Below are 15,350 nucleotides of genomic sequence, written 5' to 3' on the forward strand. Positions count from 1 at the left end.
ACAGGTTTCTCGCTAACTCAAAACTTTCTTTCTGCTGCTCGATTACCGTTTTCGGCTCCATATTTTACTACTTGCAGATTGTAATCTGCAGAATATGATTTTCTTTTTGGTGCCATTTTTGTTACGCCCTTCTCAGTTGTTTTTATAAGTTACCGCCAATGTTGAAATTATCAACACAGGCCTAGAGCGCCCTCTTGCGGTTTAGTGTGAAAATAACATGTGATATGATATACCGTAATAATGTGTTAATAATTTCACACATAAGTCGCTCCAGAGTATAAGTCGCACCCCCGGCCAAACTATGAAAAAAACTGCGACTTATAGTCTGGAAAATACGGTATCTTACCCTCGTCATAAGATCACTATATATATCAAATACAACTTAAAAGTACTTTAACACCTTGAAACTCGGCCTTCTGGAAGTCATCAAAACATGGCTATTCTATTAACACTTTAACAACATTTTTATCAGCGTTGCACTGAGAAGTAGCTCCTATGATGAGATCAGATGCTGAGTTCCACCACATGTTTGCCAATTGCTTCTGGCTAGTTTGAAGGAGAAGAAGAAGAATTACTTTACATCCCAGCAGGGAAATTATTTCACAGTTACAGCAAGAATTTTTTATACACAGATTAACACACACACGACGGGAGCTGCATCTGCAGGCAGCCAGCTGAGCCGGCGCCATTTTTGAAGGAGTACAAGCGGCAAAGGTCGTCGGGACCGGGAGTCGAACCTGCGACGTCCGCGGGTCTAAGGCCTCCAAATGTGAGGCGTGCTAACCCCCTGCGCCACCACAGCACGCTCAGCGGGGAGTTACAGTGGAGGGCTGCTCTGTGAGGCAGAAGCTTGGGAACTGCAGCTCCGAGGAGGAGCTTCTCATTGAAGGCAGCGCTAGGTTCACCCAGGCATTTTGCGCAGCTGAATGCTTACCATGGGACATGCATGTCCTTTAATCATGCATGAAAGAATCAAGACAACACTCCAGATATAACTTTGATGAGGGAATGACATAGCATGATGTAAAGCTCAAAAAAGTTGATTTTACGTAATACTGCCCCTTTAAATGTTTGCTCAAAATTCACGACAGCTGGATGAAAACATAACTTGAGAACTGTAGAATAGGCAATGTTGGGGTGATGAGGTGACGCAGGGGTAGAGCACACCGTGTCACAACTTCACGTCCTGAACATGTCTTCCCCCTCTCTCATTACCCACTTTCATGTCTAACTACTCTCAAAAAAAGCCACTAGGGCCAAAAAGAAACTTTTAAAAAAATATAATTATAAGCCAATTTTCAAAACCAAAGAGGCCACACAGAAACCAGTTTCACTTGCCAACATTTAGATGTTAAACAAGAAATTTCCTGTGACCTTTGGGATCAATAAAGTATTTTTGAATTGTATTAAACAATAACAATATGTATTACAATAGAAACATGGTCATTGTTCGTATATTGAACTCCAATCCAGGATCACACAGCATTCTGGGGGATGTAAGCAGAGGAAAAGCTTTAGGTCCTCAAACTCTCATAGGTAGCTAAGTAACTCTTTGGTTACCTAGCAACAACCTGTTGAGTAACTTGTGCAGGAGCAGTTTTAGGTTTCATTATGGTGCCTCATAATAAATAAAAAACAGTGTGGAGAGAAAAGAGAAAATGAGAACTGGAGAGGAAACTTTTAATAAAACAGAAAAGTTACAGCACCAGTTTGACAGTATTTCAGATATTTAAAACAAGAATTAACCCGTATTTATCAATATTGACTGATATAAAAGCCTTAAGTTGTGATATGTTTTTCAGCAACATCACCCAGCCCTAGCTTCATGTCACATTCTCATTTGTCCTCTCACATGTTGCGATATCAGACCAAGACAATAAAACATGGTGAATATCCCTGATTTTGAATTGGAGTATTCCCGACTACATTCTGAGTGAACCAGGTCACTCTTAACACACAACAGGAATGTCCTGAGAATAGTGGTTCCTTAAGATTGTTGTAAAGGGAAAACCGGGACAAAAGTCGACAAGAATCTTACTGCGAGAACCCGGTATCGCATCCTAGCATCTGAAATCACAGGACAGGTGTCTGGCCATAATGCATAACTTTCTGTGCCAACGCTCCATAACTACAGTCAAGCACAGAGAAAGAATGTTGATGATTTAGGCTAGTTTGGGACCTTAGGACATTGAAATTAGTGAATCAGTTCTGGTGTTTCTGACATGTTCGGTTTTAACCTTCTGACCCACATGCAGAATCAGAGTCCAAATAAGGAATTGGTTTTATTTTTAGAGAAATAAACAACTGACAGATCCTGATCCTCCTGGAGGATGGAAAGGGTCACATGATCAGTGACATCTGAAATGAGAGTGGAGTTAATGGTGGCCAGAAACAATTGATCAGAAATTAAATAAGAGAGAGCTTACTTTAGAATGATTCAGAGTGAAGCATGAAGGAAAAGATGGCCAGGGTCTTGTGTGGTTGATGGTGAATCCTTAGGCCAATGCGAGAAGGGTGGTTACACAGAGAGCCAGGGGTCTGATGTAAGGTGGAGAAATGAGGAACGGCAGAGCAGGCAGGCGGGTAACTTGCAGGTAAGATCCACAGGAGGAGAAACAGCGGAATTGATTCTTCTTGGAAATCCAAGGAGACAACCTAGAGGCAGCAAACACAAGGACTATAAAACTTCTGGCAAATGCACAGGAGATAGTGAACAGCTTGTAACAGGTAACTACCAGAGAGACTACCGGTAAACATTAATCATCCAGCACTGAGTGAAGGCTCTGCCGCTCCTTTATTCCCAGCATTCTGAAGAGGCTAATGAGCTCCACCTGTGTAGGCTGCCCAGGTTCTCCACCAAGATCTTCACTGGAAAAGATGCATCACTCGCACTCACATGCACAGGAACCCTGACAGTTTCCATATTACCAGAGCACTCCGGAGTCAAATAGAAGACTATCTGTCTGACAGCTGAAGATTGTCCCAAACTAAGTAAACATTTGTTTATGGTTCTATAAGCCATTGAAGTATGGGGTGGAGTTTATTTTATTTTTTTAAATAAATACAAACAATGTAATATGTCGTAGGGGGCTCGTCTGATGTTGGAAAACCTGGTAAGATCCAGCTCATTTTTTATGTCCTCATACAAATTCAAAGACAAGATGCTGTCCCTGAAGCAACTATGTATGTGTGCTGGTGGCTTAACTTCAGTCCAAATAGGGTAATCGGCTGAATCTACACATAGAGACAGCATCTGTCCAGCCTGACCCAAATCCTCCTCTTTTCTGTCCTCCTCCATAATCCCTTCTTCCCCCTCAGCTCCTCCTACTGTCTGTCTCAACACAGCCCTCCAAATTTTCTCTGCTAAAGCCTTTCTCGTTTGAATGTTTTTCTGTAGAACTGATGTGCCGATATGTAGTGGCTGAAGTATTGGGTTGTGGGTGGGGTGGGTGTTCTAATCCAAGTTGTTTGCTAAAGTGCTTCTTTCAGGGGGTGTCAGTCAGTCTACATGACTTGTCAAAAGGGGTGTTATGCTTTTAGATTGATATTCTATTGCTCTGCTTTGGTATGAAAGCATGAACACTGGATCTATAATAGTCTTAACAGCAAAATGATTGTATAACTATTGGAATACTTTAATCCTCCTCTATATGCAGTAATATTCTGGTTGCTTGCTCAACAGCACATGGAAAATCTCATTCTGACCCAATGGAGTTTAGGTTTATATAATAAAAGTTGACAGGTTGATAATTGTTCATACATGTGTGGTAGTTTAGCTGTCAGATGTACAGCTGAGGTTAATACTCAAAGACATCCCCTGTGACAAGAAGCCATTTTGAACACACATGATCATTTTGCACCTCGGATCAGCCGCAGTTATCCTTGGATCAGCCGCAGTTTTTCCTCCGTGCTTTTTACTACAGAATACTTGTGCAGATATTCCACACACCGTGTGCAGGGTTACTTGTGCAGAACACGCCCGAAAAAATCCAGTTAATTCTCCCACCTCAACCTCTGCAAACATTAGCAGCGGTTTCCATTAGCTTCCTCTTTCTTCTCTCTCCCGCGTTCTTCTACCTTCTTCTTCCTATCATCAACATGCTACAGATAGTTGGTGTTTCTGCAGCAACACAACAGGCAAGGTGTCAGGCTGGGGAATTTAATAGCCTCGTGAATTAAAGGGAAAACCTCATCGTGGAGTCATTCCTCTCTTTGGCAAGCGACTGTTACAATTAAATGAAAGAATGCAAATTTTTAATAATACTACACTGCTCAAAAAAATAAAGGGAACACTCAAATAACACATCCTAGATCTGAATGAAAGAAATATTGTCATTGAATACTTTGTTCTGTACAAAGTTCCATTTGCACAACAGCAGGTGAAATTGATTGTCAATCAGTGTTGCTTCCTAAGTGGACAGTATATAACTCCAAGTTTGATTTACTTGGAGTTATATTGTGTTGTTTAAGTGTTCCCTTTATTTTTTTGAGCAATATATTTGGTCACAATCTTGGGAGGTGAGGGAGGTATAAATAGTATAAGAATGTGAATCAGGCTGTTGGTGAAAACCACTTACTGTATTTTCTAGTGATGGTGAGATGAAGCCTCATGAGGCATTGAACCACTTGAGCCAACTGGTTCGAGAAAGGGTTCATTTCTTGAGGCTTCATGTGCACACAAAACCACCTACTGGCCAGGTGTATAATCACAGCCAGCTGTATCTTAATACGTGTGATGCATTGAATTTTTGTCTATTATGGCTCTTGGGAATGACTTCACAAAAGGTATAGGACGAAATCATTTGTCTACATAAATTATGTATACACATATGTGTATAATAAAATATTGTTTGAATGTATCCTCTGTGTGTAATTATTCCCAAAATAGTAGTGTCATGTGATATGGCATGTTGTGTAATAATGTTTTTCTGTGACTCTAGAAAAATGGCCTGGGCTTAATCAGGCAGAGGACAGTGAAAGTGCTTGTGGAACTAGGGAGGGGGTAGTGAATAGGCTAATGCTTGTGTAACTTGGATGATTTTATGTATTTTTATTAAGAAACAACAATTTCTCCACAGTTTTTGGTTTCAAACGATTTCTCTTTTTTGACACTACATGGATGAGGTGTTATTATTGTACCCCAACTCCTTGGAGCACAATAAACACCTCACCTTTACAGAAAATAAGAAACAGTGAAAAATACAGTTCTTCATAAGCAAACCTAATGCATCTGCAAATGTTCAGTTCACCTTACCTTGTTAGGGCTTATCAAATCAAAATGTTCCCACATAGGGGAAATCCTCCTCTTTCTCGCCGGCTCCATCCTACTCCTATCCTGTCCTCGCGCTCCTAAATCTCCTATCTATCTATCTATCTATCTATCTATCTATCTATCTATCTATCTATCTATCTATCTATCTATCTATCTATCTATCTATCTATCTATCTATCTATCTATCTATCTATCTATCTATCTATCTATCTATCTATCTATCTATCTATCTATCTATCTATCTATCTATCTATCTATCTATCTATCTATCTATCTATCTATCTATCTATCTATCTATCTATCTATCTATCTATCTATCTATCTATCTATCTATCTATCTATCTATCTATCTATCTATCTATCTATCTATCCTAAACTCTCCAAACACCAAACTAACTGTCTCAAACTAAATAACCACTATCCAAACTCTGCTATCCAAACTATCAAAACTCTATCCACTCTCTCAACTGACCGCAACTCGCCTACAACAACCCACATTTTGAATGGAGCCTGTGGGGTTTCTAAAGCTGTCAAACCCCGCGCCAACATCTGAGCCACTTCCCGAAACAGTCACGTGGTACAGCCAGGCAGCGAGGCTTCGGACGTCATCGTTTTCGGCTCCTCCCCTAAATGAAGCAAGCCTCGATACGCGCTTTACGGAAACACCCCCTCCATTACTCGACACACGCCTCGAAGCCTCGGCACATCACGTAACATCACTAGTATTTTCTGTTGCTCTGCCAAGTCTTTTTCTGTCTCCTTCCGCCTGCTAAAGGGGGTAACTTACTCTAAAGCCATTTCCATAGCAACACACTGAGTACCCTGTATGCACTTTTTCCTTACTTCTTTGTGGATTCTTTCTTTTCAGGGCCTTAAGGCTGCAGACCATGACCCCACGGCTCCCCCTTACGACTCTCTGCTGGTGTTTGACTATGAGGGGAGCAGTTCCACTGCCGGCTCCCTCAGCTCCCTGCACTCTTCGTCAAGCTGTGGAGACCAGGATTACGATTACCTCGGCGACTGGGGGCCACGTTTCCGCAAGCTGGCCGACCTGTACAGTGGAGGAGATGACTAGCATCACTGGCCCTCCAATAATGGATCCCATCCTACAGTCCTTGCTGCAAGGGTGGGTTAAAACAGAAAATATTGGATTACATTTGGGTTTTCGCTGAACACTTCCGTATTTCAAAGGACCAGCTTGTTTCCAGGATCTGCTGCCTCTTAAGGGCCATCAATCACAGCAAGGGACGATGGTGACGCTCGGCCTAGTGAGGCCTCCCACTGATGAGCATCAATGGGCTGGATCTGAGAGTTAGCTGTTGTGCTTCTAAATGTGTGAAGACTGATCTCCGGCAGCCATACTACAAATACTCGCTGACACTTGAGTCTTACAGTACAGCAACACTGGGGTAAAATGTGCCTTTTTGTGCATTCTTTTGATTGTGTTCAAGTTATTATGTTGATTTAAAGTTCCTTAGGGTTTTGCAATAGCAACTACAGGGGCATATCCCATTATGAATGTGTGTGTATTAATAACCCCCTTTATTATTTGTATTTATGTCTGTGTGTGTGTGCGTGTGTGTGGGCGTGCCCTTGTGAATGGATGTGCGTGAGAGAGACAGAGGAAGAGAGACAGAGAGAAAGACAGAGACTGTGAATCATTTCGATGAAGACACACTGGAAAGATTATTTAAAGGACAAAGTCTACTTGGGATGTCTTGGATGATTCTACCAGCAAAACATGGCTTTACTGTGCAGCCCTGTGTCCTAACAGCTCTAAGGAAACACATTCAGGGTCATTCATGACAACATAATATTCATTTGCTGTTGGGTTTTTGTTTTGCCTTTTTTTTTAGTACTGGCACTATTTAAAAGCATAATCTTTTTGTATTTATCTGTTAATGGCACGATAAAAAGCATCAGCATATGAGTGAAAGTAGTTGCACCAAGATATTTCTATACAACATATAGACAGACACAAACACATTTTTGTCTCACTATTTGACATCAAAGCAGATAAAGCCTTTACAGACGAAGGACAGTTATAGGATTAGCAAAATTATATCTGTTCTCAGAACAATTAGTGGATTTTTACCTTTCTATAGACTCAGAAGTTTATAGAAATTTTCTTAGGATTTGGGAAAATAGTGTCTTAAAAATGTATGATTTGGGTCAAATGTTTCCTTTCCAAAGTGTTGCTCATTCCTCCAGAGAGAAAGAGGAATTGGCAACACTCCAAACTGAACCAGGTTTGGAGACTGCCCTGCTTACCCAAACCTTGCTATACCTATGCATTTTCCATAGGATTACCATCAAAGCAGTGACGTTGGGGACCTTTGGTGACTTTGCAACTTATTTGGCAACATGCCTTGGGACATTGTCCACTTGGATGACCCCAGTGGACAATGTCCCAATCTTCAGCTCCCTTACTTATGTCTTCAGGTGTTGCTGCAATATTTTTACACAATGTTCTTTCCTTCATTCATGTTACAAAGTGCACCACTCCCCCCTGCAGTAAAACACCCACACATCTAACCCAGCACTTCACAAATGAGATAATGTTCTCAGGCTTTCTCGGTCTAATAATGTTCATTAGGGCTGAAAGGTGTGGTCTCATTAAACTAAGACTGTCTTAGTTTAATGAGACCACACCTTTCCAGAAATGTTGGTCTTTGACCCAGAGTGCATTTGCAAAATCCAATCTGGCTTTTTGGGATGTCTTTTGAATAGTGACTTTTTCCTTAAGTGGCTTTTTAATATACTTGTTACCTGTTTATCTTTGGAGCACAGAACCCATAATTTTGACCATTCCCATGGTCTTTATTCTTGCTTGAACAGATAAATGTGTCTCCTTCAGGCATCTGAAAACTGCAAATCTTTCTGATATCAAAACTGATTTTCTAGTGATTTCTCCATGATGTCAAGGAAAGGAGGATTGTTTGAAGTGTCACCTTAAATACATACACAGGGTTTGCCTCCATTTAACTCAGATATTAACAAATAACCAAAATAAGCCAAAAAACCCAGAACTTTGTCACTTGGGTTTACTTCCACATTATCCAAAGACATAATAATCTGAGACTGACAGACCCTGTATGATTGTTTTGCCTTATTTTACCCCAGGTTTATGGTTGAAAAAAAATCAGCATCAGTCCAGTAGTCTTAGTCAGTCGGCAGGATGTGTTGGCTTGAAACCTTGTTAATGTGATATGTGGTGAAGACTAGAGTCTGCAAGAGTGTGAGGGTAACCAATCCCAACCAACTTCAGCTGCAGTCAAACAAATATTTTTAAATTTTCAGACCTGGACGTCTAAAAATTTAAAGTGTTGCTCAGCAACACTGATAAAGAGAGATTGGAACACGACTTCAAATCGGAGTGTTTATATATATATATATATATATATATATATATATATATATATATATATATATATATATATATACAGCTGTGCAGTGTCTCCTGCTTATATATATATATATATATATATATATATATATATATATATATATATATATATATATATATATATATATATATATATATATATATATATATAGTGATGAAAAAGAAAAGGTAGACAACAAAAGTAAGGAATATAAATTTAAGAATAAAATACACCCAAAGCTGTACAGCTATATTTAAATAGATCAAACAATTCAGATACTGAGCAAACAAATATGCTCTTAAATTAAGAGTGGCAGTAATTTATATAAAGGGGTTTTTAAGTGCAGCTTAATTTAAAGAATTGAAATCTTAAAAAATATATTTCCCAAAAAATAAATTTTATCTGAAATTCAAAACTTATTTGTTGGTATCATGTCCAAACCTCATAGTTGCCTGTTAAGATGCAAATAAAAACATATTTAGAAAAAAATCCAACATTAAGTCATTCCAAAAGCCTCCAACAGCATGAAAAAAAATAAATGTTCCAAACTCTCAAAGGAAAAGTATTACAAATAATACAGTCAACACACCATCAAAATCACATTTTGATTTGATTTTTGAATTAACCTTAAAGTGTTTTAAATTGCAGCATTTAATTTTCTAGTGTAGTGGAACAGAATTCAGTCACCACCTGCTACTAGGACTGTCTATCCTTTAACTCTGAAATGGTTTCTCTTCCACAGGCTGTGGAGGATTTTTTATGCTGAAAATCTAAGTTATGCTTAAATTTTCTTTTATGTTGAGTCTTTTGATTTATATGTATACAGTTTTAAAATTCTTGGCAGTTGTATAGAACTTGAGTAACAGCCCATCCATCCATCCATCCATCCATTTTCTTACACCCTTGTTCCTAGTGGGGTCGGGAGGTGCTGGTGCCTATCTCCAGCTAACGTTCTGGGCGAGAGGCGGGGTACATCCTGGACAGGTTGAGTTACCGCCAACATCTCATGCTACATAATGTCATTATTATTCTCGACCACCAGATGGGAGTGTCTACAAAGTTATGACTGTTCATTTACAGTTAAATTACGACCCAGTGAGGCTGCAGATGAGTTGATAAATCCTGTAAGTACAGCTGTGAAGTGTGTGATTCTCAGTCTTTGAGTGAGGAACCCAGCGGTTATATAGTGTGAACTTCAAGTCTTTTTGAAATTAGAAGATTGAAAGCTGTGCAGTGTCTCCTGCTTTTGTAGACCTCTACCTTTGAAGAAATAAAAAAACAACAAAACTATATAATACGTCTTTCATGTATCACATAGAAATGCATATATTGCTATATATATATATATATATATATATATATATATATATATATATATATATATATATATATATATATATATATATACAGTACAGACCAAAAGTTTGGACACACCTTCTAATTCAATGGGTTTTCTTTATTTTCATGACTATTTACAAGGCAAGAAATCCCACTTATTAACCTGACAGGGCACAGCTATGAAGTGAAAACCATTTCAGGTGACGACCTGTTGAAGCTCATCAAGAAAATGCAGAGTGTGTGCAAAGCAGTAGTCACAGCAAAAGGTTGCTCCTTTGAAGAAACTAGAATATAAGGGGTATTTTCAGTTGTTTTACACTTTTTTGTTTAGTGCATATTTCCACATGTGTTATTCATAGTTTTGATGCCTTCAGTGTGAATCTACAATGTCAATAGTCATGAAAATAAAGGAAACTCATTGAATTAAAAGGTGTGTCCAAACTTTTGGTCTGTACTGTATATATATATATATATATATATATATATATATATATACACTGTATATATACATGTTGCATTATTAAGTACATAGAAAATATTTTTGGTAAACCTAACAGACCTAAAACAGTCGGATTTAATGTCACACAGTAAGAAAAACAGTGTGTTTGCTAGCCTACGTATAATCACATATTTTAAAAATCTAGATCAGTTAGAGTTCTAACATCAATTTAAGAAAATAAAAATGTGGTTCAAAAGTGAAATTTAAAGAGCAAATGTTAAAGGAGTTCTGCATGGGTTATTTAAGTGAAAGATATTTGTTTGAACATCAGCAGCTCAGTCAAAACCAACCAAATTTTATGGAGGACCAAAATTGACATAACAAGAAATAAAAGCATTAATATATATTTAGTTTTTTCTCTTCCTTACACGAGTTTCTGTCAAGAAATGTATATATTTTCTTTTTCATTTTCCCTAAACATGCGTTTTTGTCAAGAAAAGTAAATATTTTGTTCCGTCTTTTCCTTATACAAGCCCTCCTTCATTGTCATTGCTTCCTCTCCTTTTTCTGCTTGTCCTTTTTCTGCTTCTCCGTGTGCATTTTTATGTTAATGAGGAGAGCTGCCTTCTATGTCCAGCTCCTCTACAGTACTATTGGCCAATAGAGCTTTGGAACCAATGTCACTGCGTAAGACGTTGTGGGGCGTTTACGTCTTGCGCAGTTGCTCTGTGCCATCTTTACAGGTCACAGAACAAAACAAACTTTATCCTGGTGTTTTTATTGTGTTACCAAACGCAGTGAAGTTAGTTTCGAGTTCAATATTTGATATTCCAATATCCGCCAAGCAAGTGGTGTTTAGCTCAAGGTTGATCCGATTTATGAACGCTAATTTCGACTCAAGCTCCCTCCTCAAGCGCTCGGAGGTTCACTTAGGGACTGTCAACAAATTTCCAAACCAAACATTCCTGTCAAACAAATGTTAATAAATGACTTGCCTTGTGACCAACTGATACAAAAAAGTGGTAATTCATGCTTTTACATGAGTCACACCACCCTCTATTGTCAAATTCAATATTTTAAATAATTTTAATATTAAATAATATAATGTTTTCTTCAATATCGTGTGCCACATTGACTAGAAATCAGTGTGTAATTGTTGTACTAGACTGTATATATAAGGCATACGCATTTGTATTCCATTTCAAGCCTTTTTTTTTGTTACCTACTTTTTTAGTTTAAATTTAGTATTTCTCTTCAATAGCTTCTAGGTCATGTGACCTATTGAGTCAAAATCTGTGTGAAATTGTTCTACACATTTGTACAGATGAGGTACACTCATTTTTATTCGATTTGACCCTTTTTATTCCCTGTCGATAAACAGCTCTACATTACCAGACCCTGGTGACTCTGACCCCATCCAGTCACTGAATAAATGCTTAGAACAGATAAATGTGTGGATGTGCCAAATCTTTCTGCAGCTGAACAGAAACAAAATTGAAGTTATCTCTGAACCTAAAGAGGAACAGTCTAGAGTTATAGATCTAGAGTCAATGCACAGCTTCAGTTATTACAACTAAAACCCAGCGATCAGGCCTGAAACCTGGGAGTAGTGATGGACTCTGACCTGAACCTCCAGAGCCACATTAAGACAGTCACAAAGTCTGCCTTCTATCACCTGAAGAACATTAGAGGACTTATGATTCAGCGAAATCTAGAGACACTCATTCATCTTTAGTCGCATTGATTATGCAACAGCGTCTTCACAGGTCTGTCTAACAAATCCAGCTGCAGTTGATCTAGAACGCTGCAGCTTGCGTTCTCACTAAAACCAGGAAGTTAGAGCACATAAACCCAGTTCTACCGTCCCTACCGTCGCTCCCTGTAGCTCAGAGAATAGACTGTTAGTTTATAAATCACTGAACGGCTTAGCACCACAATACATTAAAGGTCTGCTGTTGTATCAACCTTCCAGACCCCTCAGGTCTTCTGGTTCTGGGGAAGAAGAGCAGAACCAGAACCAAACAAGAAGAAGCAGCATTCAGCTTCTATGCACCGCAAATCTGGAAAAAACTTTCAGAAAACTGTAAAACAGCTGAAACACTGACTTCCTTTGAATCTCAACTAAAAACCCACCTGTTTAGAGTTGTATTTGAAACGTAATCAATCACGAATTTAACAACTTAATGTAATGTTATATGACTATGTAACATGACTTTGTGTTTTTGATGATATAAAGCACTTTGAAATGCCTTGCTACTGAATTGTTCTATGAAGATGAAATTTGATTGATTGTCAGTGATTGATTGTCACATGACATGGAGCTATTAAACACCAATCATATTTTTTAATATAAAATAACGTAAAAATTTTTTAAATGTCTAAAATGGGGGGAAAATGAGCGTACCTCATCTGTACAGACTGGTTGAACAATTTCACACAGATTTTGACTCAATAGGTCACATGACCTAGAAGCTATTGAAGAGAAATACTAAATTTAAACAAAAAAAATAGATAACAAAAATAAAAAATGACTTAAATGGAATAAAAATCCGTGTGCCTTATATATACAGTTTAGTACAACAATTACACACTAGTTTTGATGTCAATGTGGCACACAATATGTTTGAAGAAAACATATTATTTAATATTAAAATTATTTAAATATTTATTTATTTAAATATTTTAAAATTATTTAAAATGTTGAATATGAGTTGACATTTTAATAGAGGGTAGTGTGTCTCATGTAAAAGCATAAATTACCACTTTTTTGTATTAGTTGGTCACAAGGCAAGGCATTTATTAACATTTGTTTGACAGGGGTGTTTGGTTTGGAAATTTGTTGACAGTCCCTAACCTACCTCTGAGCACTTGAGGAGGGAGCTTGAGAACGGCTGGCCGAAATTAGCATTCATAAATCAGATCAACCTTGAGCTAAACACCGCTTGCTCGGCGGATATTGGAATATCCAGTATTGAACTCGAAACTAACTTCACTGTGGTCGGTAATACAATAAAAACACCGGGATAACGTTTGTTTTGGTCTGTGACCTGTAAAGATGGCACTGAGCAACTGCACAAGACATAAACGCCCCACAACGTCTTACGCAGTGATGTTGGTTCCAAAGCTCTATTGGCCAATAGTACTGTAGAGGAGCTGGACATAGAAGGCAGCTCTCCTCATTAACATAAAAATGCACACGGAGAAGCAGAAAAAGGACAAGTAGAAAAAGGAGAGGAAGCAATGACAATGAAGGAGGGCTTGTATATTGTTTGGTCTTTCCAAACAAAATATCTACATTTCTTGACAAAACGCATGTTTAGGGAAAAAGAAAAAGAAAATATATACATTTCTTGACAGAAATTCATGTGTAAGGACAAGAAAAAACTAAATATATTTTTATGTTTTTTTTTTTCCTTTTACGTCAGTTTTGGTACTCCATAGAATTTATGATTCTTATGTGTTTGAAGAATCTCCATCCCATGAACAGAGACACTGCGGAGAAACCCAGATTAAATTTAATTACAAAACTTGGCCATCTTAAAGTCATGCTACATCAGTACTTCCTTATAAGCATCCATATAATTGCTGACACCATACTGTATGATACAGGCAGTGTATATTTTCCCCAACATTTCACACACATATAGCTGCACTTCAGTGGTCACATAAACCAGCTGATTTCCTGCTACTCAGATTTTTCTCTTCAAACACGTTTGAAAATTGTTTCATGGAAAACAAATCCACCTCTAAACCAGGAACAAATTGTAGTTCTTGATACAGCTGCCCCCTGTGAATCTTAGCAGTTTTGTTTTCCAGGATATTTCGATCCAAAATCTCCCTGTAACTCTAAGACAAGCAGAGAAATGGTATTGGTTTGACTCAAATGTTCACTTGTCTTTCTAAAGGAGAATTAGAAAATGGTATAATATGAACTTACTTCTAGGATGAAGAGGAACATACAGGAAAAAGATTACTTTCTTAAATTATGAAATTTCCATTTATGCAAGGAAAACATATGAAAGCAGGAAACATTGTTGATAAATTGAATCCACACATAATAATAAAAATATATTAAAAAGCTTTTTTGGCAGTTTGATATTCTGAAGCTTAGAAAGATACCGTGCTTTATATCTTTCTCTCTTCAAATAAGTTTGAAAATGATTATATCTTTTGTATATATATCTTTTGTTTTGTTTTAATCAGAGTGTAAATTTTACAGTTGATCACCAATAAAGGGTGTCATCAGTTCAAGTTTTGCACGTGCTGCGGTGATTTACACTCAGAAATGGCAACGTTTCCTGAAGATGATTTGCCTTAGTGTTCTCTGATATTTTCCAACTGGCTACTTACTGTAAGCTGAAATCTGTACAAACTGTTTTTTTTTTTGTGATGTTCCTTTGGTTGTGCTTATATCCTGAATCCTTGTAAATGTCTAATTTGGATCACAAATTAAAATGTTTTTGCATGTTTTTTATCTTTTCATCCCATTACTAAAAGTGATATCTTGATTCTTGTTGCAAAAACAAACATGAACAGTATTATATGGATGCAAACCTATAACTGAAAGAGTTCTGTAAATTTGAAATCCCTATTGGCCATTTGATAAATTGTTGGATGTTTACTATCCCAGCATCTATGATTCTACCAGTGATACAAAAACCACGAGCTGCACAGTCTTTCATTATAAGGACCAAATCTCCAGGAACAGAGTTGTGTTAAATTTTAATCCATTTTTGGCACTGTTGTAGATGTGGCAGATATTCTTTAATCTATCTTTACCAGAACAGATCAGATATGTATTGGACTGTCTCCATCGTTTCTGTGGTTACCTTTCTGAGATTCTAGATTTTTGACTTATTTCACTGAGATAAAGCCTTGTTTGAACTCTCAACTGCAGCTCTCATGTAACAAAACA

The 15,350-nt window shown here is 37.7% G+C and overlaps 1 protein-coding gene across 1 annotated transcript in view; it reads left to right on the top strand.

Annotated features, from left to right (window-relative positions):
• LOC102235692 (cadherin-2-like) overlaps positions 1 to 8,657 on the top strand; it is a 99,952-nt gene extending 91,295 nt beyond the window's left edge. The window contains exon 16 of the mRNA XM_023339447.1: positions 6,141 to 8,657. Within this exon, the coding sequence (XP_023195215.1) occupies positions 6,141 to 6,347 (207 nt within the window). The 3' untranslated portion in view covers positions 6,348 to 8,657. The remainder of the gene's footprint in view (positions 1 to 6,140) is intronic.
• The last annotated feature ends 6,693 nt before the right edge of the window (positions 8,658 to 15,350 follow it).

This window comes from Xiphophorus maculatus, chromosome 9 (genome assembly GCF_002775205.1).
Source record: "Xiphophorus maculatus strain JP 163 A chromosome 9, X_maculatus-5.0-male, whole genome shotgun sequence".
NCBI classification, from domain to species: domain Eukaryota; kingdom Metazoa; phylum Chordata; class Actinopteri; order Cyprinodontiformes; family Poeciliidae; genus Xiphophorus; species Xiphophorus maculatus.